The 25250-nt window shown below is 38.4% G+C and overlaps 2 protein-coding genes across 5 annotated transcripts in view; both read right to left on the reverse strand.

The window, feature by feature from the left end:
- The window catches only part of slc38a9 (solute carrier family 38 member 9), a 35324-nt gene extending 33156 nt beyond the window's left edge, over window positions 1-2168 (reverse strand). The window contains exons 1-2 of one of the 2 annotated variants that reach the window (XR_014029283.1): window positions 2079-2165; window positions 360-472 (exon numbers count right to left, since the gene is read on the reverse strand). Coding sequence is in view for 1 of the 2 variants with exons in the window: in XM_081354302.1 (XP_081210428.1) it covers window positions 360-442 (83 nt within the window). In the remaining variant the exon portion in view is untranslated. Of the gene's footprint in view, window positions 1-359; window positions 473-2078 lie in introns of both variants that reach the window. The other variant, XM_081354302.1, reaches the window with a different exon arrangement.
- Window positions 2169-3005: 837 nt separating this feature from the next.
- ddx4 (DEAD (Asp-Glu-Ala-Asp) box polypeptide 4) lies at window positions 3006-24293 on the reverse strand. Of its 3 annotated transcripts, none has more exons than XM_081353731.1 (24): window positions 24188-24292; window positions 23700-23769; window positions 22148-22178; window positions 18948-18992; window positions 18615-18647; window positions 17266-17313; window positions 16909-16965; window positions 16426-16452; window positions 16287-16346; window positions 15955-15981; window positions 15820-15882; window positions 15565-15606; window positions 15428-15463; window positions 15297-15341; window positions 14657-14799; window positions 13357-13509; window positions 13090-13244; window positions 9148-9277; window positions 8889-9055; window positions 8309-8454; window positions 6871-6970; window positions 6438-6708; window positions 4117-4224; window positions 3006-3880 (listed from the first exon to the last, which is right to left on the reverse strand). In XM_081353731.1, the coding sequence occupies exons 2-24, from the start codon at window positions 23721-23723 to the stop codon at window positions 3797-3799; spliced, it is 1995 nt and encodes a 664-aa protein (XP_081209857.1). In that variant the 5' UTR covers window positions 23724-23769; window positions 24188-24292; the 3' UTR covers window positions 3006-3796. The 3 variants fall into 3 exon arrangements, with proteins under 3 accessions (XP_081209857.1, XP_081209858.1, XP_081209859.1); XM_081353732.1 differs by having other exon boundaries at window positions 3007-3880; window positions 24182-24293; XM_081353733.1 differs by lacking the exon at window positions 24188-24292 and adding an exon at window positions 23912-24091 and having other exon boundaries at window positions 3007-3880.
- Between the last annotated feature and the right edge of the window lie 957 nt (window positions 24294-25250).

Consider the following 25250-nt stretch of genomic DNA (forward strand, 5'->3'; position numbering starts at 1 on the left):
GACGTAATGGTTTTTATACTGTACAAACTGTATATTCTCTCCCCTTACACTAACATGACACCTAAACCAACCCATCTCTCTCACTCACTCACACACACACACACACACACACACACACACACACACACACACACACACACACACACACTAACCCTACCCCTAAACTACCCATCAGACAAAACTTTCTGCATTTTTACATTTTCAAAAAAAATATAATTCTGTATGTTTATTAACCCATTTCCCTCGTGGGGAAGCGCTGACTGGTCACCACAATGTAGGTGACCTCCGGTTTCACTATACTTGTGGGGACATTTGGTAACACAATGTAATATAAACCTGTACACACACACACACTGTACCTCCTCTGTTTGGGGTCCAGTGAATCAGTGTAATACTCCCCAGCTCGCACTGATCCCAGTAACGGTTTGCTGTCCTCATCCATGATGCTGAGCTTCGATTAAGCCGTCATCACCTGTACAGACGGACACACAGACGAGATCTGAGACGCTTCAGCAAGAAAGATGATTTCCTCCTCTAAATCACCGCACTAACAGCCAAACAGCAGAAGACCTTCAATATCAATGTCCTGTGTCAAAAGGTAGACATGACACTTCAAACTCTGCACATACAGATGACTGGATAAGACACGATGACACATGATGAGACGTGATGAGGCATGTCACACACACACTCTAAAGCGTCACACAGATTCCTGTCCTGTGAGTAACGTGGACACATCCGGCAGGACACTCACAGCCCCTAACAAGAACTTCTACGTAGTTACATTATCATCACCTTTTATTAAAAATGTGTTCAAGATTTTGTGAGCATAGGCGAATGCGTAGTTGTTGCAACTTAATTTCTGGCCAGGCTGTCATACAAAGAAATTATGAACAAGAGAGAACCAATGAAATATTAATGATTGATTGTGTTGTAGTCAGTGTATGTTTTTTCCTGTAAGGTTTATTGTTTTTCTATGCATTTTCTTTGCATAGTAAAATAAAACATGTAGTTTGATTATTTTTTGCCAAATAATTTTGCCAGATAAATACCATAACCAAGTTTAGTGTTTTGTTTTTCCTTCACATTTAAACTACTTAATAAAAAATAGGAAAATCTATTATAAAAATATTTTTTAAAAAATTATCGCTTAATCAAAGTTGTAAAGTAATAAAAAATAAATATCCCCTCCGGACATCACTTTTGGCCACTACTGTTATTTGTGTGTGTGTGGGTGTAGGTTTAGGGGTAGAGTTAGAGTAAGGGGAAATAAAGTACAGTATAAAAAACATATATGTCTATGGATAGTTCCCACAAAAATAGTGAACCAGACGTGTGTGTGTGTGTGTGTGTGTGTGTGTGTGTGTGTGTGTGTGTGTGTGTGTGTGTGTGTGTGTGTGTCATCCACATGATCATCCACATATTCAGCACACAGAAGCAAAGTTATTCAGAAACAGCAAATCTAATCATCACTAAATCCTGTAAACACGCAATGTAAGTAGATTATGTTTCCTGTTGTTTGTGGTCTGGACAAACAAAACATGTTCTGCCAAAAGAGCATTAATGCTCATAATTCTCTTACTTCTGCATATAAACGCCATTCGCTGATAAGCTGAAGCTCATAATATCATCTCTGCTGTGTGCAGACACTTCTGGAAGTCATATGACATCCTCAGGTGTTATTATATGAGCCCTGCTATGGGGAAAACACATTCATATCCAATGTCCAATAGTGAAATATGTCTATTCTCAGTTTAAGACACCTGCAGTTTCTCTACAATAATATGATAATAGGTAGATCATAGCACGAATGGTGGATGTGTGAGTGCATCATTTTAAGACCCGCCAAAGTATATGCGTTCAGCCTTTAACGCGCGAGAGAGATTAACACATGATTCATGCGAGCATTACTGCATACACTGACATGCCTTTACACCAGCTCAGTCTGTCATGAACAACACTGTTGGATATGTGGCTATCTGTCTACATATCCGCATACGCTTCAGTGAATATCGCGTGTTGCTTTACTTTTTAAATATAAGATCATCTAAAAAAGAAAGTTTTAATGATAAACTCACCAAAACCAGACAAACCGACAATCTGCTGAGACGAATGTTTTGAGAAGGAAACTGAGCGTTTAAACGGCACATGCCTGTCAGATGACGTATGGGATTAGTAGTGCGGAGTTCACGGAGACACAGCGCGTGTGGAGCGTCAGAGAGAGTTCAAACAACTACATTACCCACAATTCCCCAGCGGGCGATGGAAGCTGTTCTGAGAACAGATGCAAATGTGTCCTTTTAATGTAGTAAAAGTTACTAAACAAAACCAACATTTGATATTGAGTTCCTAAAATCTTTAATCAGCAAAGAGTCCCATTTATTTCTATTATGTTAAAATTAAAATGTTTATATTAAGCGTTTTAATCTTATTGTAATAGTGTTGCTGTTGGTATTAGAAATTACTCAAGCTCTCACGTAATTATTAGAAATTAAGAGAGTTCAAATGTGTCTAATAGAGGCCCCAGAGCAGTGTGGTCCTCAGAATACGTCTAAGGGGCTCAAGATGACTTAAACCAAATATAAAAACAATAAGCTAAGACGACTAAAAATCCAGATATTTCTTATTTTAATTCACCCCATCAACATCATATAATTCCAGGGGTATTTTATGAAAATAAGTTTTTCTAGTTATGCCAAACTCATATTTTATCGATGTTAATTGATTAGAAATGTATATCTAAAATCCTCAATAAATCTGAAACTGTAAAAACCGTGAGGCCGGGGCTCCTGAAGGGCCATTTCTCTGAGACCAGAATACACGAGCTTAAAACAGTGGCCTCAACTCATTGTAGATTCAATAAGTTATGGATAGCTAGTTTATGATCTGTGCCAGTCTTTTGAGACTTCACTTCCATGCACTGGAGGAAACTAAATGGCGTTTCTAAAACCTTTATGAGCATTCATTACTCCTGCCTCTACATTTCAGGACACAACTCAGCCAATCAAACCAGAGAAGCAGGACTGTTTATTCACAGTTCTTCATGCATACATAATGTAGTGAACCAGTACAGGCCACTGCTAACCAGATGCTGTGGTTCATCAGGGTTACTGTGTGAGAAACGCAGACGTGAACATTGATAGAATCCATCATGGTGAAAACCTCAGACAGTTTACAGCCATACCACACATTCTCCTCTCGTCAACGCAGAGCAGCTTTTGTTTAAAGATTTATAACAGAAAACTGACCCTTGAGATTTCAGAAGACCTGAAATGTGGAATCAGATTTTGAAACAAAGATGTGCGGTAAACAATCACTTTATTTACCTTTATCTGGCAAGGTACATTGGCAAAACAAGTTTCTTTACTTGTATACTTTGGCTTTAAGACGAAAACGTCAAGAAAAACAACCTGCAAACTGTCACATTTAACAACAGAACTGATTGATAAGATACGACTGTAGGAATGAGCTTCAGGTAAAGACTTACAAAACTCAATACTCTCTTAGCAAAGTGTTAAAATGTGACAACTTAAAACAAATCCACTAATCCACAGTTGTGCTCCAGTCAAAACGAGTGATACAAACAAAATCATCAATCCAAACAGCTAAAAGGCATCATGTCTTGATTAGTATTCTGTCCTTGAGATCAAACCTACAGCTTCAAGAATGTGACTTTATAAATGCAACAGCTTTACTGTAAGGCTACCTTATAATCATTCAACTTAACAAACATGTCTGAGAAATGAATAAACTCAAATAAAGTTAATCTACACAAGAACACAAGGTGAAGGAGTAGTTATTCCCATTCCTCGTCATCGGCTGCGGCGGACGCTGGGTTTGATGCTGCCGGCGCCGGCTCGTCGGTCTTGAAGGATCCTCCCTACACACCAAACCAGAAGCCATACACACACACACACACACACACACACACACACACATCAGCAGAAGCTCAGGACAGGGACAATAAACGGGTTTCAACTGATTCTTTTTCATTAAAGTTTTCTGTTCTGTTTTTTTATTGCCATTAATAATAATAAAAAGCTCAGGATAGGGGTTGTGTGTGTGTGTGTGTGTGTGTGTGTGTGTGTGTGTGTGTGTGTGTGTGTGTGTGTGTACCTTCCGCGTGTCTGTAGACGCAAACGTTCTTCCCCGTGGGTTGAAGCCTGTTGTCCCATGAGCACTGAAAGCTATTTCCTCCAGCCATTTGGGAACCGTCTGCTGAGCCTGCGAGATGGAGGTTCATGGACGTTATTTTGGTATTTACATTATCATTTGTGACCCTTTTACTGCATCCACTCACAAAAATACACTTTTGATATATTTTAAGGTAGGAAATTCACAAAATGTCTTCATGGAACATGATCTTTACTTAATATCAATGATCTTTGGCATAAAATAAAAAACGATAATTTCGACCCATACAATGTATTGTCCATTGCCACAAATATACCCGTGCAACTTATGACACATTTATAGCAGACTCTCGTCCAAAGCAACTTAATTAGGAAAACAGAAGCAAATCAAACCAGATAAAGGTAAACAATATGCAAGTGCACCAGGATTAACAGCCTCTGTATTTAACTTATACAGGACTAAAAGACTAATCAGTGCTATTTTACATCTGATTACTGTACTCAGTTGCTGTTGTAACACTAGTGCTAGACGTACCCAAAAAACTTATTTCATTTGTATCTTTAGTTTATTTACTTTTTAAATTTAATTCACAGATTGAAATCAAGCTTCCCTGGGTTGTGTAAACTCTTGAGCAACAAAATTACCCCATTGTAAAAACACAATTACAAATGAATGAGAAGACATTTATGTGAGAAATGTAATTATATATATTTCATTTGTTAAATTTGCTAAACGGTCATATATACAAAAATGGCAAAATGTCCGTCTTGGTGACAGTCAGTGGTGTTCAGCTACTATGCAGCATTTAAAGTTTAACTCCGGGTTTAAGGACTATTTTGACAACTGATTGTTTAATGCAATACTGTTATAAATTGTGCAAATATTCCATGGGCTTGATCCAGTCTGGAATACTCTTGATACTAGGGCTGCACGATATTGGAAAAAAAATTACATTGCGATATTTTTTTCCCAACGATATATATCGCGATATTGTGCGCCATCAATCCAGGCTAAAGTCAATAATTACCATTCCATGTTATTAATAATTTCACTAATAAGCAAGCTTCATTACAAGTGACAAAAAGGCCACTTAATATTTTATTCTAGAAACATATTTCTCTCAGAATTCGGTGAACGTTCTACACAGGACCTAACGTTCTTCAGGTTCTAGGACCCGAAAAATTATGTTTTCTGTGCTGATTCAGTGCATGTAAACGGCACCTAGAACCAGCAAAAGTAATGATTAATAGTATGTAAAATATTATAATGAAACATTTTAATTGTTTATTAATAAACAAGTGTTTTCTGTAAAGATGAAGTTGACAATAGCCTACTGACTCGCGATCTTCGCAGCAGTGATCGGGAGAAATGCACTTTTCATACAGATTAATTTTTTATTTTTTTTTAATGGTTCTTCTGTAGATAAGTTATATTTCTATTTTTTTTATTATTATTGTTATTTTTCGGTGTGTAAGGCGAGTAGGCTACCTTTTATGCTGAGTTTCGGTTCATGGATGATAGCTTAATCTCCAGTTCAGGCGCTGGCTGCTATATTTAAAACGAAACGAAATTCGTTTTAAAGAAAGGCTTTGTGCTTTCTGTTTGAGGTCTCTGTGAAAGTTTTAAAGCAGTCTTTTAGTGCCGCTTTCATAACGGCCGCGTGACGAGTCCGTAATGTCACGTAACATTGTTTTTTTCCTCATAAATGCGAACACGAAACGACTTTTTTTTTTAAAAGACAACCATCCACAACTTAATAACACTCCAGCCAAGTAGCCTACCTCTTTTTGGTCAACATCCTCCTTTTTGTAGACGAAATAGGCTAGTCCCAAATAGCTGATTTTGACTTTTTTTTGCGGCGGATCCTCTTCGTCGCGCATTTTTAGCTATAGGATTGCCAGTGAATGTTGGCTGTGAGCGGTGAGCGCGGTGAGCTGCGGCACAGCGAACCAATCACTGTGCAGGCACGCAGAACGCGTACGTCACCCCAGCAAAAAGCCATACAACAAACTTGTGTTTACTGTGTGCTACCCTGGTGCTACCATTCTCTTACACTATGGGTGCTACTAACGTAAAGTTACCCTTCACATCGCATGTTCCAGCGATGTGACTATCGCTCATTCGCACATCGCGATGTCGATGTTAAAACAGAATATCGTTCAGCCCTACTTGATAGTACATCAGAATTGGAAAGATCGTGATACAGATCGTGATATAAAGTTTTGGAAGGCTGTCCCCCCCCGCAGTGAACTCCTGCTGAAACCACTGCTGTTAGTGTCTGATGTAGTGTGAGAAGTACAAACCCCCGAGAGGACTTTGACCAGACAGCGAGCTACTGGAGTGTCTGACTCTGGGTTAAAGAAGGACACGGCCCGACCAGTGTTCCCACAGCGGCCGGTTCTTCCAATGCGATGGACGTACTCGTCGATGCTGCTGGGCAGGTCGAAGTTCACCACATGCTGCACATGCTCGATGTCCAGGCCTCTGGCAGCGACAGACGTGGCCACCAGCACCGGACACTGGCCCGTGCGGAAATCACTGAGAGCCTTCTCTCGCTCCCGCTGCTCCCGGTCACTGATCAGAGAAGAAAAGTGTTCGATTAGCAGCGACATCAATGACTGATTACCATAAAGAATAGCAGGTCAGAGGTTACAAAGCTACTTTTCAATTTCAACACAGAGTCAGAAAGAACAGGCTATTGTGGGAGGAGAGAGAAAAGAGTGGAGGAAACGGTACCCGTGGATGCTTGTGGTATTGATCTTCTCCTGACAGAGAAAAGTTGCTATGAAATCAGCACTTCTTTTGGTTTCAACAAAGACCATTGTGCGTTCAGTCCCTGTAATTGCAAACACAAAATGGCATAAAATTGAGTCTTGACAATGAAAAAGATACCCAGATTTTATGCATAAAAACAAAGAACAACATCTGATGTTATTATGGGCTTTCGCACCGGGTAGTTGTAGGAACTCAGTTATAGGAACGAGACACCAGGGTGGTTCCCCGAGAACGAATGGTTCCCTTAGGAACGTTTTCCTTGTCGCACCGCCAGTAGGAACTCTGAAGTGATGTAAGACACGCTTGTTGTGACCTTTATTTTGACAGCGCTGAGAACGGCAGAGCCTGAGCTCACATTCTCCATGTTCATTAGTTTACGATCTGTCTAACAGTCCCGTTTAACATTAGATAGAACTGTTATACATTATATGAAATATACATTATAACATATACATTATATGTTATATATTATCAGACAGTATATGAAAATATATTAGCGTATGCCATGTGTTTGATGTCCAGTGTTGCGGAGCAGAAATACATAATCATGGTTCCTCAAAGTTGTGTTGGATTTTCTCCTCAGCGTAAAGATTAAGAGGTTCATCTATCACTGTTTTCCATGTTCGTAGAGTTAGTCTCTGGAGTAAATATATAGGCTTTAAATTTTTAAATGGCGGGTGCTGGTGTTTCTTGTGCGTTCGGCCAGTCAGCGTCACTAAAGTCACTGTAGTTCCTATAGCGCTGGTTTAGACCGACTCTGAAGTAGGAGTAAATTAGTTCCTCCAAAAGAAGTTCCTAGAGCTAAAATCGCTCCTAGTTCCTGCGGTGCGAACACGACAATATCCGGGTACTTCCGCCAATATTTCTAGGAACTATGAAAAGGTTCCTCCGGTGCGATGCCTCTATTCATGTTGATTCAACATCAGTTTTGGGATTCAATTTAAAATGATGGCTTAATCGACAATCGATAAGTTTATCGATTAAATTAACGGCAATTAATCGATCGATTAATTGTTAGCATCCCTAGCGATCACCAATGGAATCATTCTAGTTCAAGAGGAAGATTAATGTATAAACACCAATATTGAATAGAATTTTATCTGAAGCACGCTGACAAATCTGAGAATTTTATCCGAACACTGTTTGAACACGATCCGAAGATGAATTGTATCTGAACACTGTTTGAAAACGCTGGATGGAGAACGACAGACAGGAGCAGCAGAGGGAAGGGCTTCTGTGAACTTGCATATCCTTTTGATAGCTTTGTGAGGAACAGATGGATTTCAACTGACTCTTTTACAAGCATCATGTTTGTGCTTTCATATATTGCAATGGGAAATTCAGCAAGTCCTCAAGGTAAATTATAATCCCACATGTATGCATGTGAACACACACACACCTGTAGTTTTGAGCAGCTCCAGCAGCTGCTCCCTCTTGGAGAACTGGTCCACCTGAACGACGGTCTGCTCCACATCACTGCAGGCTCCGCCCACCACACCCACAGCGAGGAAGAGGTAGTCCACTTTCAAAAACTCTGATGCCAACCTGTCATGATACATACATCAGTCCTGCTGAAGCCACTTTTAGCATCATTTTATTTTACAGAACAGTAAAAGTGTATCTGGCACTAGTTTGAACCCTGGCTAACATTATGGCCGTATCGCAGATGGCGTCAAAGCAATCCATGCATGAAATAAATGTATTAGAAAACCAGGGTTTCTCAACCCTCGAGGTAAACTTTCCTGCAGAGTTCAGCTCCAACCTTGATCAAACTCCCCTGCCTCTATCTTTCTAGTAATCCTGAATACCTTGATTAGCTTGTTCATCGGTGTTTGATCAAGGCTGGAGCTGAACTCTGGCCCTTGAGGTCTGAGAACCCCTGATTAAAGCATGTTTTTATGTTCCATGGAGGAAAGTTATACAGGTTTGGAAAAATTAGGTTGTGGAAGAATAACTTTTAAAGTGTGTCAGAGTCAGACCTTTGAATTTCTTCAGGGAAGGTGGCACTGAACATGAGGGTTTGCCGTTCCTCTTTTGGAGGCATTCCTGGAGATCCCACTAGCTTTCGCATGTCTGGCTCGAAGCCCATGTCCAGCATCCGGTCTGCTTCATCCAGAACCAAATACCGTAGCTTACTCAGGCCAACCTGACAGGAACAAGTCAAACACTCATAAAAATGACAGCCACACAATATTTAGTCAGTTATTAAATACATGGTATATTAGAGAGAAAAACTACCTTTCCACGCCCAATGATGTCCAGCAATCTTCCAGGGGTCCCACACAAAACATTGCAGCCCTTCAACACCTCTCGAATAGTGTATCCAGTATTTATACCGCCATACACCACCACAGGACGCACACAGGTCCTACGAGATTCAAGAACAATTGTTTAAGGATATTAAATGGCTGTACAACTTTCAACTTGGGGACTACAAGCAATATAGAATGAATGAGGGACTTCATGCGAGCCCAAGTGTGGACTATGCTAATAAGCACTTGTAAATCCGAGTCAACTCATGAAATCTGTATCAATACTCAGCCTCACTGTGCAAACTGAACTGCAGGGGTGATAGTAGAAAAAAATCCTGAGCCTGAACTTTTTTCCCTGGGAGGTAAGCGGGCCCCTAACCCAAGATATATGCCCTGATCAACATAATTGTCAAGCGGGATCCAGGGGTGTGCTCCCCTAGGAGAACATTTTGATAAATAGTCCCTTAAATGATAGTCTTGTGACTTTTGTGGATATAAATGGACATCATTCAGACATGAGATGAACAAACCCAATACAAGCCTATATTACAGTAGCAGGTTTCAGTAAGTCAAATTTAAGACCATTTTAAGACATTTTAAGAACATAAAGATTGAAATTTAAGATCTACGACGCATTGCCAAAAAAATATTCAAATCGAAGAATTCATTTTATTTCATTGAATTCAGTCATTGAAAAAAGCATTTATTTAATTTACAGATAAAGCAATCACATTAGTAACCTTCCACAACCAACAACGCGTGTCAGAGAAAATAACAGAATCAGATATAATTTTTTTTAATAGAAAATTGTACTTTGCATATTACTGTAAAAAACACAATTAGTTGATTTCAGTTGATCATAACTAGAGATGAAATGGCATGAACATTTTATTTCATGATTATAGTGACAAAAATTATGACGGTTATCACAGAATCCTGTACAAAAAGTACTAACACTACACAATGAAATCAATTCACCAAGTTTTATGTCAAAAACCAGCAAATAACAAATAAAATAAGCATCAATATGCACTTTTTGTTTACATAAACATTAAAATAATACCATTAAAAATGATAGCCAGATTTTAAAAGTGTCTTGCAACATGTTATACTAACATGTACAAGTTCAAAAAGTTTTGACAATTGTTTTTTATAAAAAGATAAACCTCACATATTTCAGACTTTAAATGATTATTTATAAAAAGAATGAGTCAAAAAAAGATAAATTACTGACATTTACAATGCACTTTAGCTCATCTTTTATTATTAATCAGGCATGTGATTGGCTAAGGACAAAAAAGCAGGAAAATATACTAAGACCCCCAACCCCCATACCCCCCCCCCCCCCCCGCGCGCACCGCCCCGCCCCTCCCCGCCGATCAAACTGGTGGCGGATCTATATGGATAGTAAAGCAGGACCCATAACTTATTTGAACAAATATATTTTAATTTATTTTACAGCTAGTTGTGCAACATGCAACTTTTTTTGTACAGTATGACAAATGACAACTTATTTGGTGGATGTGTCGCAGTGGAAATCAAAGCCAAGTGTCTAATCCACGCCATCAACAGTGCGCCATCAACAATTTAAAATAATTGGTTTTCCATTTTTAGATACTTTAAATTATCATTTTTTTTCTGTGATACAAAGCTGAATTTTCAGGATCATTAGTAAAGAAGTAAAGAAGATTTATATTATTAGAAAATATTTTTTATTTTTTTTAATAAATGCAGTTCTTTTTAACCTTTTATTCATCAAATATTTTAGGCAGCAGAACTGTTTCCAACACTCATAATAAATCAGAATATTAGAATGATTTCTAAAGGATCATGTGATAGACCGGATGTCACATGCTGAAGATAGGAGTAATGATCCTGAAAATTCAGCTTTGCTTCACAGAAATAAATTATAATATTATTTTAAATTGTAATAATATATCATAATATTAAAAAAAAAACTGTATTTTTGATCAAATAAATGCAGGCTTGATGAGCAGAAGAAACTTCTTTCAAAAACATTAAAAATAGTAATGTTTCCAAACTTTTGGCCTGTACTGTATTCCCCCCAAAACTGCACAACTGTAGGGTAAAACATTAATAAAAAAGTGATAATAAAAAATGTGTCTTAAAACTGACATGATTGTAACAAAATCACACAGTCTGGAGAACTCAGAACAACTGCTAGCATAAAGTTTAAGGTAAAAATAACTGCCATGAAATTATAGTATCTTACTCCTATGCAATTAGATAAACTGTTCATTCACTACATCACTTTACCTCTGTCTTTTATCCCCTTTTATCCTCTTCTCTTCTTTTTGGCACTGTATCTATCGCAGACTATGCTCATTTATAATGTGTCATGTAAATTCGGCCATCCGTCACAATCAGGAAACTTTCACCGCGTCTAGAACTTTTACTGTCTATGGTCTAGAACTGGCGCGAGCTGCCAGGCCCGTTTCTACGAGCCTGAGTGTGTTAAGCGCACTCAAAAAAAAAGCAACGCTGTCTACATTGGATGCGGCGTCGCGCACGCTACACAACAAATTACCAACAACTGATCGCGCGCGCGCTCTGTTTCTGACGCACTTCAAGCACTCGCTGGGCGCGGAAAGATTGCATCTCTCTGCCATCTGTAACCATGTTGACGTGCCGCCCGGTGTGGCCGCGATTCGCGGCGATTGTGGTTCCGTCCCGGGTTACCATGGTGACGGCTGTGAGATTACCCCCCGCCCCCCATTTTTTTTTTTTTTTACAGATCTGCATGATTCACGTAGGTCACATTTTCAGGTCGGAAAATCCGGAATTCCGGATTAATCCGGAAAAATCACATCCCTGATTAATAGTAAAATTAGGTCCGATTTTCCCGTGGCGTCTGCGCTCTCCACGACGACAATAAAGGTTGAGTGACTAATGGATTTCCACCGCCGAAAAAGATGGAAAAAACGAGCGCGTCGCTTCAATTATGAGCGCGCTTATTACCGCTTACCGCGCGCCTACATTTGAATGAACTTGAGCGCGCAAAAGACGCGATATATGAACGGCCTGTTGGCGAGCTACCTCAAATCAGGCCACGATCATTTTATCATCAAGTTTGATCTACCTTTATCGACAAGTTTGGTGTCTTCCCCTGGCTTCATAAAGTTGCACTCCATGACTTTGGTTATGTTTCGCGCTGCCAGTGAGGGAAACACATTCGTAGTGTATGGGAAACACAAAACAAATTCGCACGTGGAGTGACTGCTGAATCAATCTGATTGGCCAAAACCCAAGACCAGCCCCTGCCTACCCTATTACCGATTGGCTGAAGTAGGCTTACTTCTCACGCGAGCATGATTTTTTTTTTTTTTTTCCTCGCAGACATGTCTGTGCGCCGGAGTGCTATCAGGCCTGGAACTGTAGTAGTCAGCTAGTACCATTTCCTAGTTATTTTACAGGCATTCATGTCCACATCTCCAACTTTCCTACTTAGGCCTGCACTCCATAAACCTCATCTTTTCTGATAATATCATTAGGTAAAAGTTCACACATAGATTAGTTACGGTTATTAACCCTCTGAGGTCGGCAAAAGCGCCCCCGCGTTTTGCTGGATTTTCTCCACATTGTAGCACAATAAACTTAAATTACTCCGTCATTTATGGTCATACAGAAAAAAGAAATATAAAAAAAGAATCTGTGATATTTCTACTTTTGTATGTCCACTTACAATCAAATCAAAACATTGTGCTTTTGTAAAATAAAGAAAATAAACAGGGTGTGCTTTCTGCCTCTCCGTCACGGTGAATTTGAAATTACTTAAATTTAAGTAACAGAACATTCAATCTGTTAAATCAAAACAGATTGATTTAAAAAAAAAAAAAAAAAAACTCTATAACCTTACTATAAATGAACAAACAACCCAATTTATGTGTCTGAAAATGGAAAAGCGTACCCAAATGCGAACTTCCTGGCCTCCAGATAGATCTGGTTGATGAGCTCTCTGGTGGGAGCCACGATTATGGCCTCGGGCTCCTGCACCTCGCTGAACCTGCTGGCCGCCACTCCATCAGTCATGAACTGCTGCAGGATGGGCAGCAGGAACGCCGCCTGGGGGACCACACAGAGACCGCAGTCAGCCAGTGTACTTGAACATGTAATCTAACACACTGACAGGAAACATGATCATTAAATAAGAACAGCATGCAAGAGTGGTTCTTGCCGTTTTTCCTGATCCGGTCTGGGCACAAGCCATTAGATCCCGCCCAGCAGAGATAATGGGGATTCCATATTTCTGGACAGGAGTAGGCTTTACATATCCAGACTTCTTTACATTCTTGTTCAGTGATTCACAAAGTCCTGCTTCGTCAAAGGTCTGAGTGAGAGAGTGAGACACTTAGAGATATTTTGGCCTATTTTCATAGCTTTTGAACATGTCATGTACACAAAACAGCTCTTGTGGACAATTGTATACACAATGAAGAGTCTTTCTTTCAGTGTCTTGTAAAATCTGATCTACCGAGTTGTCACATCATTCATTAACATGCAGGCTCCATCTAGTGGCGTTTCAGGTTAAGACATTTCAATAGTAAGCCTTTCTAGTACCGTAGATAAAAGGGTGCGGTATAGCAGATCTTTAGAAATCATTAAGAATTTAAATGCTGTAACAATCAGTATAATTGATCAACAAATGAAAATTTCCTTCAACTACCGACAGCATTACAATAAACAACAAAGTAACCACTGTCAATTCATTAACGGTTGTTTACAAGCAATCATTTGGCATAAATGTGTAATATTTATTGATTGCAAACTGCTGTAAAAAACACAATCCTATAAAATGTGCAAATTGTTAAAGGGATATATCGTAAACTAAATCGGGAGAAAAGAACAGACCACAAATGCAGAGTACATGTCTTTCATACTGCTAAAGTGAATACAAAGGGGAAAAGAATCAGGAGGAAGAGAAAGCAGCGACTGAAGAGCTCTTGCCATATTCATGTTATACCATGTCATTAAAATAGCAAGCGTTACTTATCCTCATGATGTCGGAAATAAAACTTGAAGGAAAATGTACAGCTTATTCAGTCAAATTGACGATGACAAATATTTGTAGTGCAAGCTTTTATTTCGAAATTACTCATTTAAGTCTTTTCGAATGGAAGTTCCCCAAACCAGAAGCATCACCCATAATTCAAAACGCAGTAGGCTCGCCAGGAAAAGGTGGATAGTTAATGAAACCATGATTAAATATAGTAAATGAAATGATTCAGTGTTCATAAACAGCAGATGAAAACTGCCCAAATGACCTAATACTTCTGCAGAGAACCTGAAGTGTACATTAATGAGCACAAATTCAATCCCCCCGAGTCCAGGGGAGAGTGGTCGTGAATGGCAGGGAAGCAGAGTAACGAACACATCGTCACAACACAATGGATGTGGTACACCCACACTGCACTGGTCCAATCTTTTTTTTTTTTATGAAGTTAAAATGGATTGCAAAATATATCTATATAACTTACCATAATGGCTTTTGGAGGATTGCTGCCGCTCACTTCCACAGGAATATCGTCATATTTATCGAAATTAATGCCTGTGGCAAATTGTGAAAATATGGAGACCTCATCTTCTGGAGGGGGGGGCGGCACATAGACAACCTTGGGTCCTACAAGACAGACAAACGGGACGTTACTCATTTTGTATATGAAACATTTAATTAAAACTGCAATGATAAACTACAGGATTATATTTGATATATTTTTTTAATAATGTTGTCACCGATAACATTCATTTAGAAAATGTTTTCAAAATAATGAAATGGCAAATAATGGCAAAGTTTGCTATACTACTTTCTCCAAGTCCTCACCCACAAAGTATTCATCCATATGGTTTGAACATTCATTTAGCCAAGTTCAAAAGACTCACTTATGGTGAAGACAATTTTGCATAATAAATATGGACCTTGAATTCACTCAGTTGACTATAACAGTCTATAAAACTTTTGGCGGCGCCATGAAAAACTCTCGTTGCATCACATTTATTTTAAGAAAACCCAAATCTTAATTTTTTCCCCCCATACTTTTCCAGATATGGAAAAAAAAAATCTAATTCCATACAGCAAAAGAAAAGCTTTGTCTTGCACTGAAGGTAAATATGACCCACCTGCATTTTCTCCAGCTTCTTGATCTGTGTTGTCTGATGTTGAGACTGGACAATCAGAGAAAGAGCAAGAAAACCAGTAAGTTAAATCAGCAGTCTATTACATACTAGTTCCTATAAATGCAGTAAATTACCCTTGGAGAACACTTCCTCATTCTGGCCTCTGAAACCTGAACAGAGCCATTGAAGAAATAATTCAGTTAAAACACAGAAGAACCACTTGATAAAAATCACTCAAGCACCACTTAAAAACGGATGAATTTAACATCACCTCCTCTCCCAAAGCCTCTTTTCCCCGTCTCTTCATCGCCACCTTAAGAGCAAGAGACAAATTATTAAAATTAAATTACACTATTCGATTGTGACTGGTCTAAAGCAGCTGAGGTCATATACAAGTATACTAGCCAGCTGTATAATTTAACACTGCCCCAGGCAATCAACTTCCAGCATAGCTGTGCTAGTTTCATGTCCATCTCCTGCCATCTCTCATAACTACAATTCAAATTAATTTCTTCCGAAAACTAACCATCACGAAATCCACCACGGAAACCACCGCGGCCTCTTCCTCGGCCTTCACCTCCTTTCCAACCTGCAAAACACAGATGGGCTCCATTAAACAGTCATAACAACATGTCTGTTATTCAAAAGAAAGAAATATTACCTTCGTCGTTGCCATTTTCATCACCTTCTGGAAGATAAAGAGCATCATGTAAAAATTCTAATGCATATGTACATGTATTCATTCACAAGAATATTAAAATATCACTGTTCCCAAAGCCTCTTCATTACCACCTTAACAATAAGACATTCAAATGAACTTGCGCATTACACAACTCAACTGTGATTGGTCAAAGTAAGTGTTTTGTGGTCAACTGCGTATAATGAGCACTAAACTATTTAATTCACCATTGCCCCAGACAACCAACTTCCTGCACAGCTGTGCATATTTCAAGTCATCTCTTTTTGCCATTTTCTCTCAAAAATTACAATTACCTCGAGATCCACCACGGAAACCACCGCGGCCTCTTCCTCGGCTTTCACCTCCTTTCCAGCCTGCAACACAGATGGGCTCCATGAAACAACGAAACAAGAGTCATTAAACATGTCTTGTTATTTGAAAGAGAAATATTACCCTCGTCGTTGCCATTTTCATCAATTTCTGAAAAACAAAGCAAGAGCATTATATGGATAAATTCTCACATTTTTACACACAGCTTTAATATAGCCTCCAAGTGTCTGTAGATACTCAAGCCACCAGAAACAACTTGTTCAGCGAGGCTGCTATTTATGCTGGCAATTGCAATATTATGGTAGATACACACACACCCTTAAGGTGATGTTACACTTGGCAACTTTCTGAGCAATGTTACTGGGCAATGTTGCCGTCAATGGTGAACCAGGTGAGACACAGGGCCCACGACCGATCTTAATTATCCAGACAGAAATTTGTTGCCCATTCTCAATGGCAAAGTGCCCATGCAACAATCGCTCCGCAACATTGCTCTAAAAGTTGCCCTGTGTATCATCACCTTTAGTGTAACAACCCAAAATTGACTGACAGCATTAATACTGGATTTCTGTTGAGGGGGATCAGCAATGATGAGTGTAATATCACCTGATTTAAAGGTATTCCTGAAGCCTCCTCTCCCTCCTCGGGATCCTCCCCTGCCTCCTAAAAACACCAGATAAGCAACGGTTACAGCAGTCACACTACGCAACCACAAACAACTCTAGATTTAAACTCAGTAAATGTAACTGAACATATAGTTCTTTAAAAAAATGGTCAGGTATTTTAAAAGATGTAGTTTGCACATCCCTAAACCAGGGTTCCTGGACAGTCAGATTTATAACAATTATTAAACTAGGAAACGTTAAACATGTGCAGTGCTTGGGAGCACTGGGTTGGAAAAGGAACAGGGTTGAGAAACTGCTTAAGCTGTTGCCGAAACGCTTTATCAGTTCAGATCCTCACCTCTGCCTCTGAATCCGTCACCAGCAGGCGACCTCCACGAGTCACTATCTACAAACACAATGGCTCACGTTAAGACAGGCTCTGATCTGGATCCTTTCAAGCATCATGCCTCCAGATCATAATAGCATCTGATATGGGATTTTAAATATCCCTAATAATGAGAATTGCTTACACAAGTTATTGCTTTTAATATGTTTGTAAAAACACAGGGCTCCAGACCAAAAAAATTGCCAAAAGGAAATGGGATCCAAAAGGTTCAAATCTCAGTTGCTTGGTCAATATGGTTGTTTAGAACAGCTTAGTATAATATAGATCTATACTGATTGTATTTGCATCTACAGTGCATTCAGAAAGTATTCAAACTTTTTGTTGCTTTTTCACTAAAACACCACTGACAAAAGTATTCAGACCCTACACTCAGTGTTCAGTCGAGGCTGTAATCACTGCCAAAGCAGCTTCAAGAGTTTTCGACTATGATGCAATAAGGTTTGCACATCCAGATTTAGAGCTTTTCTGCAATACTCTCAGATGTAGAGCATTTAAAACAGATGTAGCAACATTTCTTTTGTCTTTTGATGTGCATTCAAGTATAAAATTATTGAAAAATAAATGTAGGACGTTGCACTCCCAAATAGAAGCAGATAAGCGCGAGCTGGCATGGGCGGGTTTAACCCGAACTAAAGAACTGAACAAGTCTTGCAAACGTCACCAGAGAAAAGTCTGAAGTTAAAGCATCGATTAAAAATTACAAGGTAAGAAAAAATAAAACCTGAAGCATACATGTACGGATGATCTTTCACAATAAGATCCTTTACATGCATTTGGAAAATAGGGTGAATTTTCTAAACACTTTGTATGCGCTGTACAATTAAATACTGTTTTGGAAATATTTCTGCTCGTTTGTGAAGGCTGATTTCAGAATTAGATCTCAAACAACAAATCTTTGATTTGAATATTTAATGATTTAGCATACTATTACCATTTATAAATTATTAATTGCAGCATACAGGTATGTGTTATGAATATGGGAAAAATAAGTGCTTTAACTTCTCAGATTAATAATGTAGGACGCTTGCCCACTGCAAGCTCTGTCTGGCTGCCTGGTTTTGATCCTATCAGTAACGTGTTTGTCTCGATCATGAATTGGACACCACGGCTCACACTGCCTGCAGGAAACGTGCACTTAGAGATGATCCTATTAAGACTTTTCCCGACTGTACACTAGATTCTTAAAATTGTAGCACACGTGTGGCATTTAGGTTGTGGTCTGGAGTCCTGCAACAGAAACTCTTCAAGATTCAAGAGTGGATTCACACATACAGCCTTAGAGGGAAAACAGGAAAACAAACCTGCATTGTTTGTCTTCTCATTTCCTGCACTTCCTACAAATAAAAAGCATCTTGTGAACACAATAAACATGGCTGCCACTGCTCTGAGTGATTAAGCTGCTGTGGTGTGTGTGTACAGAACGAGGTTAATGAGCATATAAAAAAAAAGTTGCCATCCATGTTCTAGTCTACAGCTGCGAAAACTCAAAGCTATGCTAAAGCTTGACTTCTGTCCATCACTGACTGACAGCAATGACTCCTGCACAGCAATGACGTACATGCACACGATAATTTACACTTGAGTATTAATACAAAGGATGTTATGTACAAATTGAGGCTCATGAGATAGTCAACCTGAATGGAAGCTCTTGAATCCTCCATCACTACTGGATCCCAGACCTGTAAGTGAAGAGGCGCAATACATTTGACATTTAAGCGGACATTTAAAGGACACAAATAAAATTTGCCTTGATCTTTTGACATAAGGCGTTTGCACCATTAAAACATCCTGCAAGTTTCAGAGCTTAAAACGTTTTTAAAAAGCATTTAATTGAGTTCATTATTATAACATTATCGAAAAAGAAAAAGAATGTAGGGCGGGCTCTTGGTTCTATGGATCAGTTGTTTATTGGATTTTGGGATTGAGCCATTGCACTCCCAAATGGAATCAGACGAATGCGAGCTTTAACCCGAACTAAAGGGTTGAACAAGTCGTGCAAACGTCACCAGAGAGAAGTCTGAAGTTAAAGCATTGATTCAAAAAGAAAGAAAACCTGAAGCATACATGTACAGATTAATCTTTCAAAATAAGATCCATTACATGCATTTGGAAAATAGGGAGATTTTTCTGAATATTTTTTTAAAGCTCCAATATGTAGGAATTTTGTAATAAAATTTCCAAAAATAACTTGCACAGTGTGATATATTTCCTCCAGTTGTGTACTTACAATATCTCAAAAGTCTCCAAAGATTTTTTATTTCAGAGAAATTCCGATTTTAAATAACTGGCCGTCCCGGAAAAGAAATGTCGCGCCTCAGTGACGCAATATCCCTTTTTTCCGGTGTGGACCATGTGATAGGATATTCCACCACACCGGATTTTTTTTTTTTTTTTTACAACAACTTTGAGGGTTTTTTTCTTATCACAATAAACAATAAAGACGTCTGACAAAGAATAAAAAAAGAATAAAATAAAAAATATGACCCACCACACCGGAATATCGCATGGTCAAATGCGGAAGTGGTGGTTAAAGCGTTATAGCCATAGACTGTATGGTTATAGCTGTTATGGATCACGAACTCTGGCGAGTATTGCAGTGCCAACAAAACGAAAGCGTCCATATTCGGATACACTCAGACTGTGTGACAAACGGAGGATAAAACCCAGATAAATATCGGCAGGCGTTTTCGAGATGGAGAGAGCTGCGCGTCAATCTTGGACTTGACCGAGACTCTCTCGCGAGTGTATTGATAGACAGGTAAGACATGCAACTGTCAATAATAGCACTTATAAACAAAGTTATATTGCTCTTTGTACTTTGGTAAGGCTTTTTATCACGTGTGGTGACCGAGCTTATGGCAGTACAATTAAATACAATCGGATATGATGTTAAAAAATATATTTAGTCATTACTTGCAAATGTTCGTTCAAATTTACTTTTAGATATTGGTTTGAACACGTTAAACAACACGGCATTAACCATAAAAACGTAAAACTGCACAACATTAACCAAACAAATCATTTGACAAATAGCTGTGTGTTGTAACGGGATAATATAGCATAACATTTCACGTTCCTTGCAGTTCATTAATTATGATGAAATAAAATAATACGATCAGACATACAGGTAATACAAAAACGAATAAATTACCTCATCCGTGATCATGATTCATTAATTCCATGTAGATATATCGCTAGATGGTGAAAACGCATTAAAAACGACATCTCCCATCGTCACCTCCTTCATAGCGTCATCAAGCTTCGCCTTTGTTATTGTTGAAACTGCGCCCTCTTGTGGTCAAATACCAAAGTCGCATACTGGAGCTTTAATGCACTGTATAAATACTGTTTTGGAAATATTTCTGTGTTTCATCACAGGTCAGAGGTCACTCTCCGCCAGAACCCGACTTGCTTACAGCCATTACTGGAAGCCACTGATTATAGTTTATAAAGTTATAAATATTACTTTAATATTATATTGCTTCGCTTAAGGCCTTTATGGAGCCGTATGGATTACTTTCATGATGGATGGACGCACTTTTTTTGGGCTTCAAAATCTCAGGTACCATTTACTCCCATTATAAAGCTAGGAAGAACCAGGATATTTTTTCATATATCTCCGATTGCGTTTGGCTGAAGTCAGTCATATACACCTAGGACTGACAATGTCTGATTATTAATTGTGTTTCAGTTAAAGGTGGTATCAGCGATTTCAGGCCCAAACATAAATGATCACATTCATCTAATATTTCGCTAGCTGCACGCCCCATAAGCATGCTGTCAAAAAACCGCGTCTCTCTAGGTAGCCTAGGCTCTGAGATCGGCACACAAAAACAGTTGGTATCAACATCACTCAAAACCAAAACAAATAGTGTTCCAACCAATCACAGACAGGGGCGGGTGTTGTGAGGTTTTGCGCTCGTGCACGGCTGCCTATGACGGCTGCACGCGAAAACCTCACAACACCCGCCCCTGTCGATGATTGGTTGGAACACTATTTGTTTGGGTTTTGATTGTTTGGCCAAACAGACTGAAAACAGCTGTTTTTGTGTGCAGATCTCAGAGCCTAGGCTACCTAGAGAGACGCGGTTTTTTGACAGCATGCTTATGGGGCGGGCAGCTAGCGAAATATTAGATGAATGTGATAATTTATGTTTGGGCCTGAAATCGCTGATACCACCTTTAACATTAGTTAACATGAAGTAACAAAAAAAAAAAAAAAAGATAATTTAAACAACAGTCAAGCAAAAGGCTAGTCTTTTGCTTGACACGACGCTTCCTACACTACATCCTACTCCAGCATCCATCTCCCGTGAACGCGCGTCGACCATTGCCGGAAGCCAGTTATTTTCATTTATAAAGTTTTAAATACGTATATATTTTTACGACAAAACCGAACGGATTACCCTCAGAAGGCCTTCGTTTATCCCCCTGGAGCCGGATGGATTACTTTTGTGAAGGATGCGTGCACATTTTTGGGACTTGAAGGAGGTGGACCCCATAACTTGACATTATAACCACTGAAAGATTAAGACATTTTCTAAAATAACTGAAAATGTGTCCGTCTGAAAAATGATTTACATATGCATCTCGAACGGATTGAGGGTGCGTAAATCATGGGGTTAATATCATTTTTGCTCGAACTATCCCTTTAATTACCGTTGTGTCGGACGTTGTAGAGAGCGATACATAAAACACATAACCATTCTGATCCTGATACTGAGTGGATCTCTGAGCAGATGTGAGTGAGTGGAGGCAGAGGCTTTATGCCCTTTATATTGAAACATTTACATACTAAACATTTATGGCACAATGTAAAAAAAAAAAAACCTACCAAATCCTGAGTTGGAGGATACAACAGGGCTCTGTAGAAGGACAAAAAATAACATTAACAACTTAACTACATTAATCATTCACAGCTAATGATATTCTATTGGGTTTGAGTGAGTTACAAGCAGGACACCTGTACAGTTATTCCTTATAGCTCAGATGATACTGCAAAAAATGTGATCAATAAGTTATGACAACATATGTCTTAACATTGCTTTAAGAGTCATGGGCTACTCTTTCACCGTAAATCGATGCGTACGGTCGTCTGCCGGAAGCTAGTAATGTTAGCCGATAAAGTTTTAAATATGGATATTTATCTTACACAAATACTTTGCTTCACTTCAGAAGACCTTTATTACCTGAAAGAAGACAGTCATATACACCTAAACCTGAACAGATTCTTTTGAATGAATCAGGCGAACGATTCACACATTCGTTTAAATGTTTCTCTACAACTTGAAGTTATGGTTCTGATTATTGAGTCATAATTCAGTCATATACACCTAGGATGACTTGAGGGTGAGTAAATCATGGGGTAAATTTCATTTTTGGGTGAGCTATCCCTTTAAGTTCAAATGTGCACTTAAACATCCAAGTTGATTGTACTTAATTTAAGGCAGCAACTTTTTTACAGTGAGCAGTGGCTCTGCAGCGCCTCCTGAGCTCATGTTGAGGTCTTCCTCATCTGACACCTACCTCAGGCTCTGAAGAGCACACTAGTCCTGTCATAGGGTGTTACTTGTAGTGCGCATCAAGTTTTAGGATATGAATGAGATCAACAATTAAATTTTCACTAGATAAAATGCTAATTCTAAATTAAGAAACAGATTTCTACTAGTAACAGTGGAATTTTTTTATATCAGGAATTACATTTCCACTAGTAAAATTTTAATTCTTGATAATGACATCACTCACAGAAATATGAATTATCATCAAGAATTGAATTTCAACTAGTAAAAAGTAAAATTCTTGATATCTGTAATTGTATTTTCACTAGATAAATGTCACCATAGGTTGCCATTCAAATTTAATTGTTGATAAAGAAATTGTTTCAAACTAATTGAAATTACAATTTCACATATCAGAAATACAATTCTAATACTACTATAAATAATAATTTGATATCAATAATTACATAGTTACTATTACAAATATAAAATCTTGATATCAAGAACTTAATTGTTAAGTCAAAATGTTGAAATACATTTAGATATCAAGAATTAACATGTTACTTTTTTATTTCAGATATCTGAAGATGTATTTCTGATATCAATAACTAAGAGTAATTTCAGATATCTAAAATGGCAGTGCAAGTCACTATGGATAAAAGTGCTGCCAAATACGTAAATGTAAAACGTAGAAACTCCTGCCAAAATTAAATTGCAATCAGTTCACACAGTAACTACATATATACACATTAAACATATACATTTTATATGCCAAATATATAAGAACAATGGCTAACGTTCGCAATACTGCTGAAGTTACTCGTTAGAGGAGAGCACGTGGCCTTCCACTGATCTCCGCCCGGTGAGGAAGAGTGTGCTCGACCTTACCTGATCTTCCTCCCAGTCATCCATGTTGAGCAACTTCGGCTGAGAGAAGACGGTTCAATATTTCCCAGATCTGTGACAGAAAACAAAAAAGTGAACACCGTGTCCTAATTTAGGAATCAATAACCAATGCTAACATTTTGAGTAACTTAGGCCTCAATTTTGAGTAGGCCTCAAAGCCGGCCATAAGAGTTCCTCTTTCAACGACAACCTACTGTAAAACGCTGTGATATCTAACAAAAGCAGGAAACAATATAGTTTGAATGTGTGGTCACCGTAATAGACCTTCATTTAAATGCTAATAATTAAACATAGACAGCTAGTCAAAATGACTGACGTTAATTGAACCGCAGTAGAAACTAGCATCTCGTCAATTAACGCTTCACTTTGACTCTAACGACTCAACTTTCTCTTAAATTCGCGCTGATACAAATTTTTAAGAACTAAATAATTTTAGTGTAGTTTATAAAGTTACAACAGCATACATTTACCCGAAGACCTGGTGGCACGTGCGACTGGAGACAGGTCAGGGCGCTCGCGAGAGACCGGGCAGAAGTGACGCAAATCTACTTGTGGGCGGGAAAACCAGAACGCGCTGCGATTCGCGCGTTTGAACAGATTCTTTTGAATGAATCAGGCGAACGATTCACACATTCGTTTAAAAGTTTCTCTACAACTTGAAGTTATGGTTCTGATTCGATGAGCCAAATGACTCTGAGTCATAATTCTTTCATTGTCCTGAATCAACTTGCGGCGTTTAATGAGTTTTTATTTTTTTTTACATTTATTAAAATAACTAAATTAGCCTATTATTAAACTAAAGAAATGTAAATTTTAAAATAGCAATTGATTATATGTTTTTTTATGGTCACCTGTCTGGATAGTTGGTGGTACACAGGTTTTGGGATTGGTCCCCCCCAACAGTGGACAATCAATGTGGATTGGGAGCAATTAACATCTCAAGTCACCCTAAAGATTATTTAAGTAATTACAAAAGTGTTGATAACATCTATATAACAGATTGTTAAACAAGGTTTAGGATAGTGCTGTTAAACACTGAAGACACTGTACATTCCTCCTGTTACATCAATGCCGTCCCTCCAAACACTCCTAATTACCACTAGGAGAGTGATAATGTGTGTTTTTCCAACAACAGATCATGACAATCTGACATTAATATAATGCTAAATAACACTGGTGGTAAAGAGAAAGACACATGATGACTCAAGTTCATCTCAAGTAGCTTTTAAGCTGAGATAAACATTTGAAAGCTGACTCAAAATACAAAACCTACACACAAATACAAAGCACCATCATGGTAACCCATATGACATTAAAATAATGCAATAAACATTAGTTTAACAACATAACATAAGATGTAACATAAAATCATAATGTACATAACACATAACCAAAAGAAGAAGAAAAACTAAGAAGCATAAAATTAAAAACCATCAAATGTGAAGTGGCACACAGGGAATTCTGGGAATGTCATTTTATGGCTTTCCACTATAAATGATTAGATTTTTTGTTGTTTTTACTTTCAAAAATAGT

Source organism: Scardinius erythrophthalmus, assembly GCF_964197995.2.
Source record: "Scardinius erythrophthalmus genome assembly, chromosome: 23".
In the NCBI taxonomy this organism is placed as follows: Eukaryota; Metazoa; Chordata; class Actinopteri; order Cypriniformes; family Leuciscidae; genus Scardinius; species Scardinius erythrophthalmus.

Excerpts from the sequence above, each read along its gene's own strand:
- ddx4 (XM_081353731.1), bottom strand. The coding sequence starts at position 23,723 with ATGGATGACTGGGAGGAAGATCAG. Across the intron at positions 15,883-15,954 it reads TGAAAATGGCAACGACGAAG|GTTGGAAAGGAGGTGAAGGC; the intron begins GTAATATTTCTT and ends TGTGTTTTGCAG. Across the intron at positions 14,800-15,296 it reads AGAAGCTGGAGAAAATGCAG|GACCCAAGGTTGTCTATGTG; the intron begins GTGGGTCATATT and ends TCTGTCTTGTAG.